Genomic DNA, 15,329 nt, shown 5'->3' with positions numbered 1-15,329 from the left:
ATTAATATTGGTTAGAATAATTTAATAAAACTCACAAAGTTAGAAAATGTTGTTGCAGTACAGCATCTGAAAATATTTAACAGACCATCACTACGCTTGTTTCGCTTGTTCGATGGGCGAAAATTTGTTTCCGGTGTTGCAAGAAAGTTTTTGGCTGGCTCGTGTGGTCAAGCAAATTTAACCAAATGGCGGTTATATTTGAACTTTCCTTGGAAACATGGTCGGTAAATAATAAAAAAAAAAGACAAAATAAGTTCTGCTAAAAGAAATTTTAGCACGGTTTGCAAAACTCGAATCGATTAAATCTGGTTTTATTTATTGATGGAAGAAATAGAAGGTAAACAGTCGAATAGGTATCCATTCCAATAAGCCCTACAGATATGCAAATCCTTGCCAGAACTGGAACGACCTTGAGCACCAAAGATGGTGCGTGTGCCAAGAGCAAAACAATAACTTACGCCAAAAAACGCACCACAATAGCACATCTCACTGGCGCATATTGGTACTCGGCTAGCATCGACACGCGGTACCGTGTGGCCTTCAAGAGGTAAAACCGCAATCAACGGTTGGAGAGCGTACAGACAAACAACACATCAAAAGCGCATAAAGTTTCCAACGTTTCCTGATTATCTCATCTGCCCAACGTGGCGCAATCGTGTTAGCGGAAAGCAGCATGAGGCCGGTCGGTGGGGATACGTGGAAAAGTTCTTCATAAATCCACCACACGGTCACATTCCAATGAAAGCTAGCATTCGTATGATGCGGGTGGCGAGGCGATGCCCTGGGCTCAGGAGGGGTTGACCGATGCAGATGACACCGATTGGCAGCGATGCAAAAGTCCACCTACAGGAGGAGGTAGGTGATTGGTAGGGAGCGTTTTCTACAATAAGGATTATTTTCTGATGACAGAACAGATAGTCTCTGCGAATTGAAATATTTAGCATCGGATGAAGATTTGGGATTAAGAACGAGAAGAATCCATATTAATTATCACGTGGTCCTGAATCCCTCAAACTGTACCCAGATTCATCCGAAACCCAACCGAGCTTTCTAAAGGGCCATCTTCAACCTAGAAAATGGAAGGAATAAGAAAATGCCACTTTCTGCTCGCAAAACGGAACTGCAACAGAGACCGGTCCCGAAATCTTTGGCCAATCCTGCAGGCAACAGCAGCCAGTGAAGGTAGCGTAGCGTACTAGCCGATCGTAGTAGTAGTAGTAGTACGAAGATAAAACCGTATTCGTACAAACAGACAAGAACCGCGGCGCCACATTAGTTCTATTTCTATAATATTTTATCTCTTTTCGTCTGGGACTATTTGCCAAAAAAAGGCGCGCGGTATATTATTTATCATCGTGCCCGTCTGGCGTTGAGCGTCGACGTAGCAAGGCGAAGGGCCTTCCGACGATGCATTCTCGAACTTAGAAGATTGTCTCCTCCACCTCTTCAGGACGGCTTCAGTGGGGGCTCGTTTCTTGGTGGGAATTGTACAAACCGCCCTTTCCCATCCCTCATCCCTGGTTCCTGCCGCCCCTCCCCCGTTCGATGGCATTGCGGTGGAGCTAGCGGTGTGTGAGTGAGAATCCTTGCCGGACGATTGGTTGACGTTGGTTGGTTGGTTGGGCGCCTGGGAAGGACATTCGGCTGGGAGTGCCTGTTGAAGCGTGGAAACTGGAACTGGAACACGGCAAACTACTTTGCGCTACCGTTTGGCGATTGATATTGATCTTGACGGTTTTTGGTGGCGAAAGGTGGAGTTTGTCCGGTGTCCTGCCTCTTCTTCTGCCTGTCTTCGGAGGACGTTAGCATTTCGTTTGGATGCAATCGTTTGGAGCTTGTCAGCTCTATAGTAGAAGGAAGGTATATAGGGTCTTCTTGACGGATTAGAATAAAAGAATAGTGATTTAAGCTTGTGATTTATGAATAGTAGAATTACAAAAATTAAAATAAGTTTTAAAGGCAATCGCGAAAATTTTAAGAGGTTTGTCTTTTTTGTACATCTTTTTAATTTTTTCTTGTTTCTTCACTTATTGCTATTTTTCCTTATTTTTTATATTTATTATACAATTTTTAAAATTTGAATTTTTATAATAAATTAAAAGTTTATTGTTTACGTAACAAGACTTAGTTTTTAGTTATTCTTTTATATTTTTTTACCTACAGCTTCAGGAAGTCTTGAGCTACCATATCGGTCTTATTTGACTTTTTGGCTTAATTTGCTACCGAGTTGTTCCTCCGGTTTTCTCTATTAAAAGTTTATTATTATTCGTACCATTTCTTTTTCATATTGTGTGAGTTATTTATTTATTCATCTTTTCTTTTTCTCTTTTAATTGTCTTGTTTGTTTTTGTATCTTTTCTATGTTTGACTATTGTTTTCTTACTTAATTATATACTTTTCTCTTTATTTTATTTACCTTTTGAATTATTTCTAAGTTGCTATATTTTGTTGTTGTTATTTCTCAATTCTTTTCTATGAAATTATGCGTTATTTATTTAAAAAATCTACCCATTTTTCATTCATATGTACCTCCTTCTAGTGAATAAAGGACAACACAAGAAGAAACATTAGTCAAACTCATAGCAAAACATATGGACAGCGACCAACCGCAACCAGCCCTGGGATACATTCATAACCGTTTAACCTCGAATGCCTCCTTTTCCCAATCAAGAGTGTTACTGATGTCTTAGGCAAATATGCAACCTAATTTTCACCATATTTCAATCTCCCGCTCCCTGTTTCGCCATCCACTTTTACGCACCGAAACCAATAACTCACCATCGGCCTCATAAGATAATCGCTTGGACGCGCGCGCTTCGTACGACACTTAATGGGCGATGACAATTTGGGTTTGCGTTTTCCGTTCTGGCCTGGTGGCTGGCAGAACTCTTGGCCATCCTTTTGTGAAGGATGCGAAGGCCTTTTGGGAACAAAACAAAAAAATGGGACGCAACCGAAACCGGAGATGAAAAGATTGATTGGAGGCTTGTACGAACGAAAAGCCCTCTCGAAACGGTCATGAATGTATCATGGCTACAAAGTGGTTTGCCCTTTCGTCCGTTCGCTACCGACCGCCACTTTCCGCCCTTTGGCTGTGTCCACACACTCGGACACAATACAAAAAGGGATGTAAGATAAAGGCGGCGAGGAAAATTTGTACGAGAAGCAACTGTCGACATTCGTTTTTCGTCGTTTTGTTTTGCTCTCTTTCCGCCATATTTGCATCTTTGCGACAGGAAAGGAAAGCACCAAGAAGCAGTTTTTGGCGAAGAATGATAAATGTTTCGCGCAAATTACCATTATTACAAGAGCAGCTCGCACACACCACCAGGCACGCAGACAATTATGTGGTGCGCCATCGAGATGGGTCGAAGGGAAGATGATTAATTGTTCGCGCACTCCAACGCGACACGCGACGAGTGGGGTTTGGAGGGTCTAGAATTGCATAAAGCACCGACCCGACGTGACCGAAGGATTAGGCGAAGGAGTTGTCCAGCTTGACTCAGTTCGGGCGATCGAAAGAAAAGCTCTAGGTTGAGGAAGACCCTTTTTCTGTCCTTATTTACCTGCAGAAAACATGGGACAGGCTGAATATTTCAACAGCAGGTGTGCCATAATCGAATGGGTGAGGTGGCTCAGGTAGAGGACGACCTGGCCTGGGCTGGACCTGAAGAGTTGTGTAAGTGTCGTTTGTTAACATACCGAAGCGTATATCGATGTCCGGTACGGTAGCACCCCCTATTTTGGGGTTTGTTGTCCTCGAGACCGAACCGACTGGGATAATTAATTAAACACGAAGCAAATCCATCTTCGGAACAGATTTGCCCGAGAACGCTTTACCGCCCCACTGGGACCGAGCGATGGTAAAAAGGACCACAGAGACATGCTCTCCTGGTCTGGTCTGGTCTGGTGGTGTCGACATCGATGTTCCGGCACGGTTCGAACGCATTACCTGGAGCATCGGTGCAGTGTTATCCGGAGTTTGGGCCTGCTTTCGGGATTCACAAATGGGAGATAAATTATGGACTTATTTATGGGGTTGCTAAAGTAATTCGCCCCCTCCGATGCACCGGATGCGTTCCTGTTCCTGTGTTGGAAGTACGATGAGGATCCCGCAGTACCTAGTGCGTTTCGAGTCCTTGGGTACGGGGCTATTCCAAGGACACAGCTATAGGCAGGTGTGTGGCAGAGGATTAGATCGAAGTCTTTTTGTAATTTATGGCCAAGAATTTGAACTTAAACTGTGTCCAGTAGCAATGCACTATTGTTTGGGCTGGTTATCTCTTCTTAAAGGAAAAACCCCAGTTTCTTTTTGAAACAAAATTTGCCCTCATCTACTTCAGCCGCAAGAGCAGCTCTCTCTCTATCTCTCTTAACCCAGCTCCAATTTCCCCACAGTTTTCCGTAAAGTGATTTAGGGATTTTTGGGAAAACTCGCACCAAAAATCGGATTGGGAATGCCACCCCTCCCCACTCCATCAAACTTCGGATTGATGACATAGCCGCTCACAGTAAATGTGCCTTACGAACTATTAATTGTTGCCAGGGTGTTGCGTTTCAATTACTATAGCATAACCCCCGGTAGGAAAGGATTACTGGGGCATTTGCCGGGGAACAACCGTTCGGGAAAATCCGGTCCGGACAATGCAGTAGTGGCCTAGATAGAGGAATTCTTGGATTCCTGCGTCCTTTTTTTATTTCTTTGCTTCTTGGTTTTGTTTTGTTGGTTTGTTGCTGCTTCCAATTCGCTGGTGAAGTCAGTTACTGACAAGGGAAAATGAGACCCCGGGGTGAGAGCGATTCCTATTAAATGGAATGAAAATAAAACAACACCATTCCGAGGCTGAAGTTGTTGGCTTTTTGGCAAGTGTCCATTTTTGCGCTTTACCGGAAGGATAGAATTTCAAACCCCCCGAAACCGACTCCGGAGTCCGGCCAGTAACGGGTGTTACTGCTACGGGCCAATCGCGTATTTCGGTGGATTCCTGGAAGCGAGTGAGTAGTGTAGTGAAAGCTGTGGAATTTCCCAACCGACCATTTTGTGTCTGTCTGTCTGTGTGTGTGTGTGTGTGTGTGTGTGTGTGTGTGTGTGTGTGTGTGTGTGCAATAAATAGTTCGTTGTTCGCTGCGGCTACGGTACGGTTAGTTAATATCCGTTTCGATTCAAAGAATTGGTTGAAGATGATCCAGCATGACGCATCAGTGAGCCAAGCAAAACAGGGCCGTGTGCAATGTGCAATGCATAAAACCTTCACTAACATGTGATCGAAAATCGGAAGGACCATGATACGTGATGCTGGTGATGCGTAAGAAGCGCGTAACGTATTTAATTCCCTGCTCATGCTCCTCGATTTATGAGACCGCAGCAGCAGCAGCAGTAGCAGCAGTAATCTTCCTCCCAGAATCGCCCGATCGTCTGATCCCGTAGTAGCAGTTCCTCGTCTATCGTATCGTTGTCCACTACCGGCACTACCGGCGAGACACACGCCAGTTTGCCAGACGGCCAGACAGAAGCAATTCGTTTGACGACGGCACGGATGGCGCTGGCGTTCTGGGTTCAGAATCGTGACACTTGAAGTTGTCGGTCGGTCGTCTAGTTGCGGTCGGTCGTTAATGTTCACCGTACACACACACACACACACACACTGGCGTATTAGAAGTGTCCCGTTGTGATCGGGTATCGATTTTCGGGTTCGGGGTTTTTTTTTTGGGGGTTGAAAATTGAAATAAACAAACCATTAAAATTGGAACTTCTCAACTGAAACGCTCTACAAAACCACATGTCGCAAAACTGCAGACGGACACATTACAAGATGTAGAGCAGGGGTAATTCTTTTCTATTTTACACAAAGAAAAGCGCGACTTTTACGACACATAACTGTGTGTGTGTGTGTGTGTGTGTTAGCAACAATTTACAGGGCGGCCATCAATTATGAGGTGCCCTGCTCGGTGCGGTTAATGGGTGTGTGCATCGGTGTAAACAGTCTTTTGGGGTGGCCATTTGCGCGGTGTCGTAAATTGCTGATCAATTGCTTGTGATATTGAATTACAGCGATAGTTCGGTGTGTGTGTGTGTTTACGCTGTAACTTTTAATCATTTTATTTATCTTTACTTTGCTGTCAGTCGGTGTCTGTCTGTTATTTGGCTGTGAGCTCAAACGAATGGGAGTCCAGTAAGTATTTGTCTTTTTTTGTCTTGGAATATCCTTAATTGAAGAATTTGTTTTGAGTTCTTGTGTAGTTATGATTTCAAAATAAAATTTCTTCCTTGTAAAAGACTCTTGAAGACAGGTTAGTGCTGGTTCGTTTCCTTCATGCAGGATTGTAACTGTCATGATCAAAGGAGGCCTCATGCCCGTGTGTGTACTAACGCTCGCTGTCTTGCAACGATGGTTTTGGGATCAATTTTCATTCTCATTATGAAAAAAATCCCACTTTAATATGTGTTGAAATTTTTAATCCAGGTAGCCATGACATAGGCCTCTAAATATAGAGGAGAGATCCCTTATCCCCTCCAATCTCTTTATTTCCCTCTGCCTACTGTGTTACCATAAAAAGGGACGGATTAAATCTCTCTCTAATGATGTTAAATTGCCATTTACACGCACTCACTTTAGTCCCCCACAACACCAGAGATTCTGGGCATCACTTTTTGGACGATCGTAAAACCCAACTCTCTTGCATCCATCGCAATGTAACAACCGCCACCGATCGTGTGATAACTGTGTTTTACTATCCACAAACCAATATATCGACCACGCCAATCCGGGGCAAAAGTAAATTAAAGTTACATATAACACTTTGCCGCTGGTGCGACACCCTTTTTGGTCAAAGTTTTGGGCGATCGTAAAAGCAGTGAGCAATGTACGCGACCGTTTAAGTGCGACTAAACTGTCCACACGCGATCGATCGAGCTGGCTGCTCACGGTCATGCTATCATGCCCGAGAAATTGTGCCCTTGCCGGAAGTCCTTCTCCTTGGGAGTCTGGTTCGTTGGGGACGGCGATTAACGGCGGTATGGGAGGAGTACAACGGCGAGCACCGCAACATCAAACTGGCAAAACTGCGACGCTTCCGGTTTTATGGACACTAAATAATCAATAAAGTAAATGACAAAGTTTCCCTGTTCACGCGTGCTGGCGTGATATCTCTCCGTGAGGCGGTTTTGATGCCGTGATGGACGAATCCGCCCAAAAACGTATGGCCGCCAAGTACGGCCAACGCGGCGCACAGATCAGACAGTAAACAAAACGCATAAAGTCAATTACTAATCCCTGGGTGTTGGGGAGAATTGGGTCATCGGTGAGCTGATTTAATTAGGGAAGTTTCGCCGGACGAGGACGAGTCTCCGGGACCAATCATTCCAGATTCGGTTGATGTTGAAGCTTCAGAAGCTTAACTCCGCTGCCTTGTGCAATTCTCCGCTATCCTGTCGTCTATTTCCGTGAGCAACTATTTCGGGGAACTATTGCCGCTAAAATGTCCACAATGCACCCCGAAAGCCAACCTTGAGAGCTATTTTGGGAGGTTTTTTTCTTCACACCAAGCAAGAAGCAATCGGAATGTCGCGGTTTTCCTTAACGATTTCCTGGGGATCGCCGGTGCAACACCATCCCCGAAAGGATAACCACAAAGCACCAGCACTAGGGGTGCTCGCTGATTTGTCACCGTCCTCCTCGGTTCGTGCTCGTCCCGGTCCTTTTTGGTGGACATGACGGCACACAATAGAAGTCTGCCAGGATGGGAGTTGTGCCGAGTGCCGGTGAGTTGATTCCGGCAACCCGGCGTCACCATCGGCTTCAGGCGACCAGCTCTGGGTGGCGTGGGACAATCCATCTGACCACAAAGCGGACGCCTAGCTGCACGATGGCAGAGTGTCGCCATGGTTTGTTGCATAAAATTGCTTCATTATTCTCACGAGTGTCGTTCTCACCGATAACAACGATACCACGGCCACCGTTGCCGAGATGCGGTCGGTTTCCTCTGGCAGCGGGTTGACTTTATGTCTTCACGCTGGGTGTCTGGGTGTGTGTGTGTGTGCCCTTGTTTTGGCTGTGCCGGATGGTGCAGTCTATGCACCGATTTATTATCCGAGAAGAATCGCCTTGGTGAAAGCGGTTCCGGGTTTGCGGGTTTTAGGTCTTTGGCTGGGTGTCGAAAGATGCTTAGAGGGTGTTGATGTGTAAATATGCTGCGGTGAACTTGTTTGGGATATTTGGGTCAAACTTTAATAGATTTTGTTTCGTTTTTTTTGTGGGAAATGAATATCAAGGGATTTTTCGTTATTTTCTTGTACTGCGATGCTTTCTATGCTGATTTCCATTTACTTTAATACTCCTACATGTACTTATACATTTACTACATTTACTTTCCCTTCAACTTCTACTTCTCATTCTACTTCCAATTACAAATAATGTTGTTTCTCTATTATTTAACAGCTTTATAGGCTCATATGTCTTGTGCATATCGGATTGCATTTCGGATTTTAAAGTCGAAAATGCTGAACCTTCAAACTTTATTTCCGGATTTAGAGTTTTTCGCACATTTTCCCCGAAGCTTTTCGTTTGAATGGGGAATTCCTCTTTAAAGCAAAATCGGAACGACCCCCACGAGCTATCGGTTTAATGGGAATCACCGCCCGGATAAAACACCACTCGCCGTGGTCATGAATAGAAACGGAAGCGCACCCGACCCGGGCGACATCGTGATCGGTTGCATCGCTGCATCACCACCAGGTTTGAGGCAGAGCGAATGGGGTAAGAGGAAACCGTGGGTGGGTGGTCTAATTCATAAATTATTTTCCAATTTTGAACTGCTCAGCGGGCGCGTTTGGACAGCGGCGATAACAGCTTTTGATTTAGCGGATAGGATAATTATTAGTCGCGCGAATCGTTTTCGGCAGCGTTCGCGTTTTCGCTGCCAGCAGATGGCTAATTTATCGTCATCCCGTGGCGACCAGCGACCAGGATGTCGAGGGGGTTGGTTTCGTGGTGGTTTTGTGGGGTGGAAAAGTGTTCATCAAAAAGGCAGCAAAAGTTGAGCTCGAATGCTATCTCGAACACAGGACACCGAGCACCGGGCCGGGCAGTGGTGGAAAAATTAAACGCCGCGGAAGGTGAAGCGCGAAATGTGACGCGTGGCGTGGCGAAAACCGGCGAAATTATGATTTCCCATTCATTCATGTTAATTGCAGGGGCCAAGTTGTGGGTCAACTTTTTATGCCGTCGCCCGTTTCCAGCCTTCCAGTTCGGTGTCCACGTGTATGGGGCCAGGATTTATGCTCGCCGAATTTATTATGAACTAATACTTTAAGCATATAATCATGCCATAGCGTTATTGGATGGAAACTGTTGATTGTGTTGCCCATATCGGTCGGTCGGACTGAATCGCGACCCAGGCACGGCTTACCTACGGTGTGAAGCCCAACAGCGATCCCAATCCCGTGGTTCGTTGGGCATCGGGAGTGAGATTATGATTTCACATGATTCCCTCGTGCGGAGGGTGCAAACTTCTGCCAGGGGCGTTTGCGATGGATTTCTTTTGGGGCTTTCCCGGTTTGTTCGTTTTTAAAGTTTGTTTATTGTGTTTCCTCCTTTTTGCTCTTCGCGGTTCGGGGCCGGGGCTCTGGTTCTGGGAGTCTGAAATGGAGCTTTCGGTGTGGCATGATTCATGCGCGCCGTTGAGCTATGCTTATTGTTTTATGCACTCTTTTTATTCGTTTGGTGCAGTTTCGTGGGATTGGCTTTGCTCGTTAGCGTTGGGCTTAGTGTTAGAGACAATTGATAAATGGCTGCAAGTGTATCATTTGTGTAATTTTAAATTTAATTAATATCAAGTTGTGGGATAAATTGCAGCGTGTTACTTAAAGCCGTCATAATTTAGGAGAGTTAATCAAATCACTCATAATAAATTAAGATATATTTTGCAGCACCATTAGGTAGGAATAAATTTTCTTGTAAATCTGGAAGAGGAGATAAAAGAATTACTAATATTTTCACAAAATAAAGCTATTAAATCAAACTGATCCAACCTCAACAAAGTTGTATAAATCGATAGCCGAAAAGCCATCCGACAGCACAACGGGATGTTGCGAGGTGAGCAGGACCTGCTGAAGAGTTTTCTGATGCTTTGTCGAAAGGCCGTACCAGTTTACGTTGTAGATCTCCTCGACAAGTTTATCATTCTGGGGTGAAAAAACAATCCAAAGATAGTTAATGGATAAACTTAAAGGATAAAACAGCTCACTTTCGAAGAGAGGAACGTCCCAAGAGTACAGTTGACGAAGAGCTGTATGGTACAAATCAAACAAATGGCCATTCCTGGGTACCAAGGAAACTGTTGGATGGAGTAATAGCTCGTGTGAGAAAGTTGAAGTTTACTGTTAGAAATTGGTTCCATACCCTCACGACGATCGCGAGCGATGCAACAAGCTCAAAGATGATGCAGCTGAAGTTGATGAAGAACTGTTTCTTGAGGAGTTTGTCCATGTCCGTTACGTATCTGGTATGGAGGGAACGAATTTAAAAAAGGGATTTTTGTGCTCAGTAGGTGCTCCTACTTACTTGGTGTGCTCCAAATGCTTGATGACGATATCACCAAGAAGATCAGCAATTTTCTTATCATTCTGACCAGCATCGTTGCTGTCTATCAGCTCCGTAAGCCGTCGCAGGTAGATAATGATAAGATCCATCTGGCCCGTCGCATTCACGATGAGGAACAGCAGACAAGTGTCACAGGCCATCAGTCCAATACATCCCTCCGACACCTGTATGAACTGATACACCCAGTTGATGGCAAACCCGATCGGTGTACGATAGTCGATAAAGGGCAGATAGAACCCAAAGGCAAGCGACAGTTCACCCTCGACCAGCGGCATCAAGATGGCGTACGAGTAGATCGCAATGCCAACGATCGAGAAGGCCACGGCAAGAATTCGAATAAACACCTTACACATGGCGGCTGTGTGGAAGAGTGCTTCTTCCACCTCCGGAAAGCGGGGAGGCATCGTAAACCGAGCCACATTGTACAGGTGAAGATCGTTTAGCTCGGGACAGGTGAAGGCTTCAATCTTAGCGAGGCCCTGCAGTAGGGAGACAGGGGTTTTAGGAGACACTCCCTCGGAGTGGGATGTCTTACCTGAATAGCGATTCCCAACGTTACGAAGCAAAACACCACATCCATGAGCGAACCCCACACGATCGCTATCGAGTAAAGGTTCACAAACAGATACAGGATCAGATCGGTCACGAGGAAGATCAGCCGAGGATTGCGACGCGTATAGCCCGGCTTCATTCTTTCACCCCCACACACAGCAAAGCACTTGATCAACATTTCGCACGCACTGTCGAAGAGTTGCTTCGGGGATTGATACTGCGTGCGGAACAGAGCTCTCTGACGCTTGAGATATCTTTGCCAGATCTTCATTGTGATGTGCTGTAAGGATTTAACGAAACTGACGCCACAGGGGGATAGTGAGTTAGGTTTTTATTAGGAACGGTGTTATTGGAAGTAGAAAAGGAATTTATAATAGGTCGGTAATAAATTATGAAGTTCTCTTAAAGGAATCCAGCTGTTGCGCTCCAAAGTCTTGAAAAGAAGCGTCGAACGCAGCTCAATAATAATTAAACACGTGTGAGAATAAAAATCGAGGGAACTCGCTTCGGGATTATGGTCACGACATGGTATCAACTGAAGTTGTTTGTACACGAATCACTCAAGGCCGCATGTTATTACTAAGGGTCTGTTCCAAGACTTAGGGCCTGTTTCGAGACGTTTTTTTGGATCTTCTTCAAGTGGAGATTCTAGCCTACTTTGATGACTTCTTGATTGATATTAGTCTCATCTTAGTAAAAGGAAATTGGACGGTTCTGTCCCAAAGACCATGTACATAATTGTGATGTGAGGCCTACAAGAAGGTTCTTGAGATAAAAAGAGCCTCATGAAGATTCTTCTTCTTCCTCCTTGTCAGTACAACCTCTCGAGGTCTCGGCCTGCCATTTCTGGTTTTTTAGTTTTACCCGTAGTAAAGCAGTCAGCCCTAACTACTGGGAGACGGTCTGATGGGATTTGAACCCCGGTCCTGCCGTGTGAAGAGCTCATAAGTCTTCGAGATGAATATTCCTGAGCATTATTATGTAAGTCAATAGATATACCAGTTTATTCTGATGTCTCATTTAAGCTCTTAAGAAACTTTGGGTTCCAAAGAGGTCAAACAGAGCTTCCATAAATTGTACTATAGTTAGCATCATAATTGAGGGGTTCTTACCGTCAATCAAGATTTCACAGACAGCTCATTGACATTTATAAAAATTACCTTGCTCGTTAACTTAATGAAGCACTTTACTGCACTTTACGGTTATCATTGAGATCTAAATATTATGTGCATTCTAATCAAGCGAGCGATCACGATCGCGACACACCGCTAAATGAAGCAGTTACTTCTGCGTTCCAAAATTGATGATCACGATCGACTCAATCTGTGAAATTCGGTTGCGATCGACAGGTTATGCAAATTAAGCTCGGAAGAAAAATCGACACACATTAGAAGCATCTCAGCAATATAAGCCCGGCTTCAAAACCGGCTTCAATTGTGCTGCAGTGCTCGTTGCCAAAGCATTCGGCCCACAGCACTGGCACTTTGCAATGTGCAACGGTTCGCTGGTTTGAGGCGAGAAGTTTTACATCGAAATCAATTTTTCATGGCATTTTCACGATTACGACCTCACCGTGTAGATCGTTTATCATCGGCTGTAACTAACGCCCTGGTGTAGCTAGAGCGGGAGGCGGAATCGCTGCACGTTCGTCGGTGCATCAGGGCTGTCCGCCGTTCTCATGGTCAGCTCCCTGGTTTCTGTTCACCTCCCTGGTTATGGGAAAATGGTGGATCCGGTGCGCTTAATTGTGATGTTATTTATAGTTTATAAATTCACTTTTAACCATAGACATTACCAGGAATGGAATGGAATCTTGGGAATTGAATTACATCCAGCCCGGGCTTTGCCCATTTCCTTTGTCGGAGGTAAGTGTTTTTCACCGGAGGAGAACAAATGCCTTTTACTTCCCCCGGTTTTTGTGGACCACGGCGCGCTGGTTGGATGGATGGATGGATGGGCCTCTCGGTGTGGTTGCAAATTAATGGCTTTTAGCGAATCGTTCGAGCAGCATCGAAGGGGGTTTTGTTTTCAGTTGGTGTTGTTTTAATTTGCTATCGGTGCAATGCATGTTCGTAATGCTTGTTTTTTTTTCTTTTAAAACCACGACGATTGATTGTTACTTTTCCCAACGCTAGGAGATTGAAATCGGGGCGAGATCGTTGGTGGTGCCATGCTAAGGCGATAAAGATTTACGACCGATCGCGATGCTTTTTGATCTTGCGAAGCTGCAACAAATGGACGGCCAGCCAACGCCGGTCCTCGGTGAAAAGCAATAGCAAAAATAATTCAATTACCAAATCGAATCGAACTGGAAGGGAGAACCAGTTTTTGGGTTTTGCGTTGCACTGGATGATCCTAAGACCTCATGGAACCCACCTCCTCGGCACACAGGCACGAGTTTTGCGAGCGAGCGAAACATATTATTAAGAGATTTTACATTCAATTAAACGAGTCAGGATCGTAAACATTTTTACGGGCCGCAGAAAATATGAGTCCCCGGGACTTCTCTCGCCAGGGTATGCGACTGGTTTTTCGATGCCGTGGCCTCGGTGTTCGCCTGCACGCGAAGACAATTCACACCAGCGAGGGTTGATTGCGTGGTCGGTGCCACCCTTTGCTTTTTCTGGTCCTGCTGAACGTGACGTGCTGTGGATGATGCGTGATTTAACCTCCACACGAGTTATGAACCCTTTTCCCGTTTTTGAGGTGAACTGTTGGGCATTCGTGACGGGGTTGGGGTTTTTATTTTTTTACAACATCCAGCACTGATAAAGAGATCAGTTATGCTTCTTTGTACGGGGCAAAGGAGGGAAATGATTTATTTAAGGTGTTTGCATAATTTGCAGCTGTTTAAACAATGTTGATTTTAAGCAGTAAATTGGATGTAGCGACTTTTTTTAAGGTATTGGACGTGTACATATCAATGGAAAACATATATTCTGTATATGTCTTCTGTGTATATTCTCCAGGAAAAAATCCGTGTATTGCCTCCATCTCCATAGACATTCCCTGGTCAATTTTTATCTGCCCAATACTTGAATGTGTCAATCGCATAGCAGATATCTTTGGTGGGTCGTCTGTTCGTCTCTTATCCTCGGCATACGCTTCTATACATGTGAAATGAATTCTCAGTTGATGGTGGGTTCAATCCCGTCAGCACATTGCTCTACTCAATTCCTTGACTCTGTTGGTCAATTTCGGCAAAGTCTGCCACCTCCTCCAATTCCGCTTACAGAGAGTCATAGTTCTATTGTCTATTTGGGAAAGAAAATTTATTTGAGTATTGATCTGCTCGATTCTTAAAATCTATTCTACGTCTTTACAATATCTACCAGTTTTTTCCACTCAACCGTGTCAGACGGCGAAGCTCAACGTCTGTTGTTTGTTGACCGGTGATGATATCGATGACTTCGGCGAAGCATTTGGTCAATCCCTTCTCAGTATCGGCTCCTCCAATGCAATGTCCTTGCATCGAATCTCCAGAATCTTTAAGATTGTGAGAAGCCACGAATGGATTAAAATATAATTATCTGTGAGTTCTTCTGCAACTCTTACTTAAGAATTTAAAGTTATCTCCTATCGAGAAAGAATTGTTATTTCGTTACTCTCACTGTAAAATCACAAAATTAGAAGGAAAATGCTTTACATTGGTTAACCATCTTCTCTTTTGCTTCGATTACATTACCTTCAAAGAGAGCATCGCTCGATAGACGCTGTTTAAAAGTGGAATCATTCCAACCTCATCGAAACGCATACAACCGACAGCCTTCGATTTCGGACTGTTCATTTGAGTAAATCCCGTGTCTATTTCGCTTGTTCACCATGCGGACGATGAAAGTTAACCAACGACGACCTCTCGCTCCTTCCCGCCAATCTTTTGGAGGGACGAAATGGGAAAAGCTTCAAGTCATTGGCGACACTTCTCTGTTTCGGTATATTGCCTCCATCATCCGGCACACCCCGCCACGCTCCGTCTCCACGCCTTCACGGCTAATCAAAGCCCTTCGTGCTTAATGATATCGCTGCTCGGTGCTCCGTATTGGGGCTCATTTTAGATTCCGTTCGAGGTCGTGGCTCGGATCGGGGCCGGTCGGGGTGGGTTTTGTATTAAGATCTCGCGCGGAAACTTTCGCTCCGTCTGCCGGCTAGGGCTAGGAAGCCTCGCACGAGCAGTCA

The 15,329-nt window shown here is 44.9% G+C and overlaps 1 protein-coding gene across 1 annotated transcript; it reads right to left on the bottom strand.

Annotated features, from left to right (window-relative positions):
- Positions 1–10,172: 10,172 nt before the first annotated feature.
- On the bottom strand, positions 10,173–11,328 carry LOC118513983. Its single transcript, XM_036060413.1, has 4 exons — positions 11,137–11,328; positions 10,563–11,080; positions 10,401–10,500; positions 10,173–10,335 (listed from the first exon to the last, which is right to left on the bottom strand). The coding sequence occupies exons 1-4, from the start codon at positions 11,290–11,292 to the stop codon at positions 10,225–10,227; spliced, it is 885 nt and encodes a 294-aa protein (XP_035916306.1). The 5' UTR covers positions 11,293–11,328; the 3' UTR covers positions 10,173–10,224.
- Between the last annotated feature and the right edge of the window lie 4,001 nt (positions 11,329–15,329).

This window comes from Anopheles stephensi, chromosome 3 (genome assembly GCF_013141755.1).
Source record: "Anopheles stephensi strain Indian chromosome 3, UCI_ANSTEP_V1.0, whole genome shotgun sequence".
Classification (NCBI taxonomy): domain Eukaryota; kingdom Metazoa; phylum Arthropoda; class Insecta; order Diptera; family Culicidae; genus Anopheles; species Anopheles stephensi.
The sequence above is the reverse complement of the archived record's forward strand: the minus strand, read 5'-3'. Positions and strand labels throughout refer to the sequence as shown.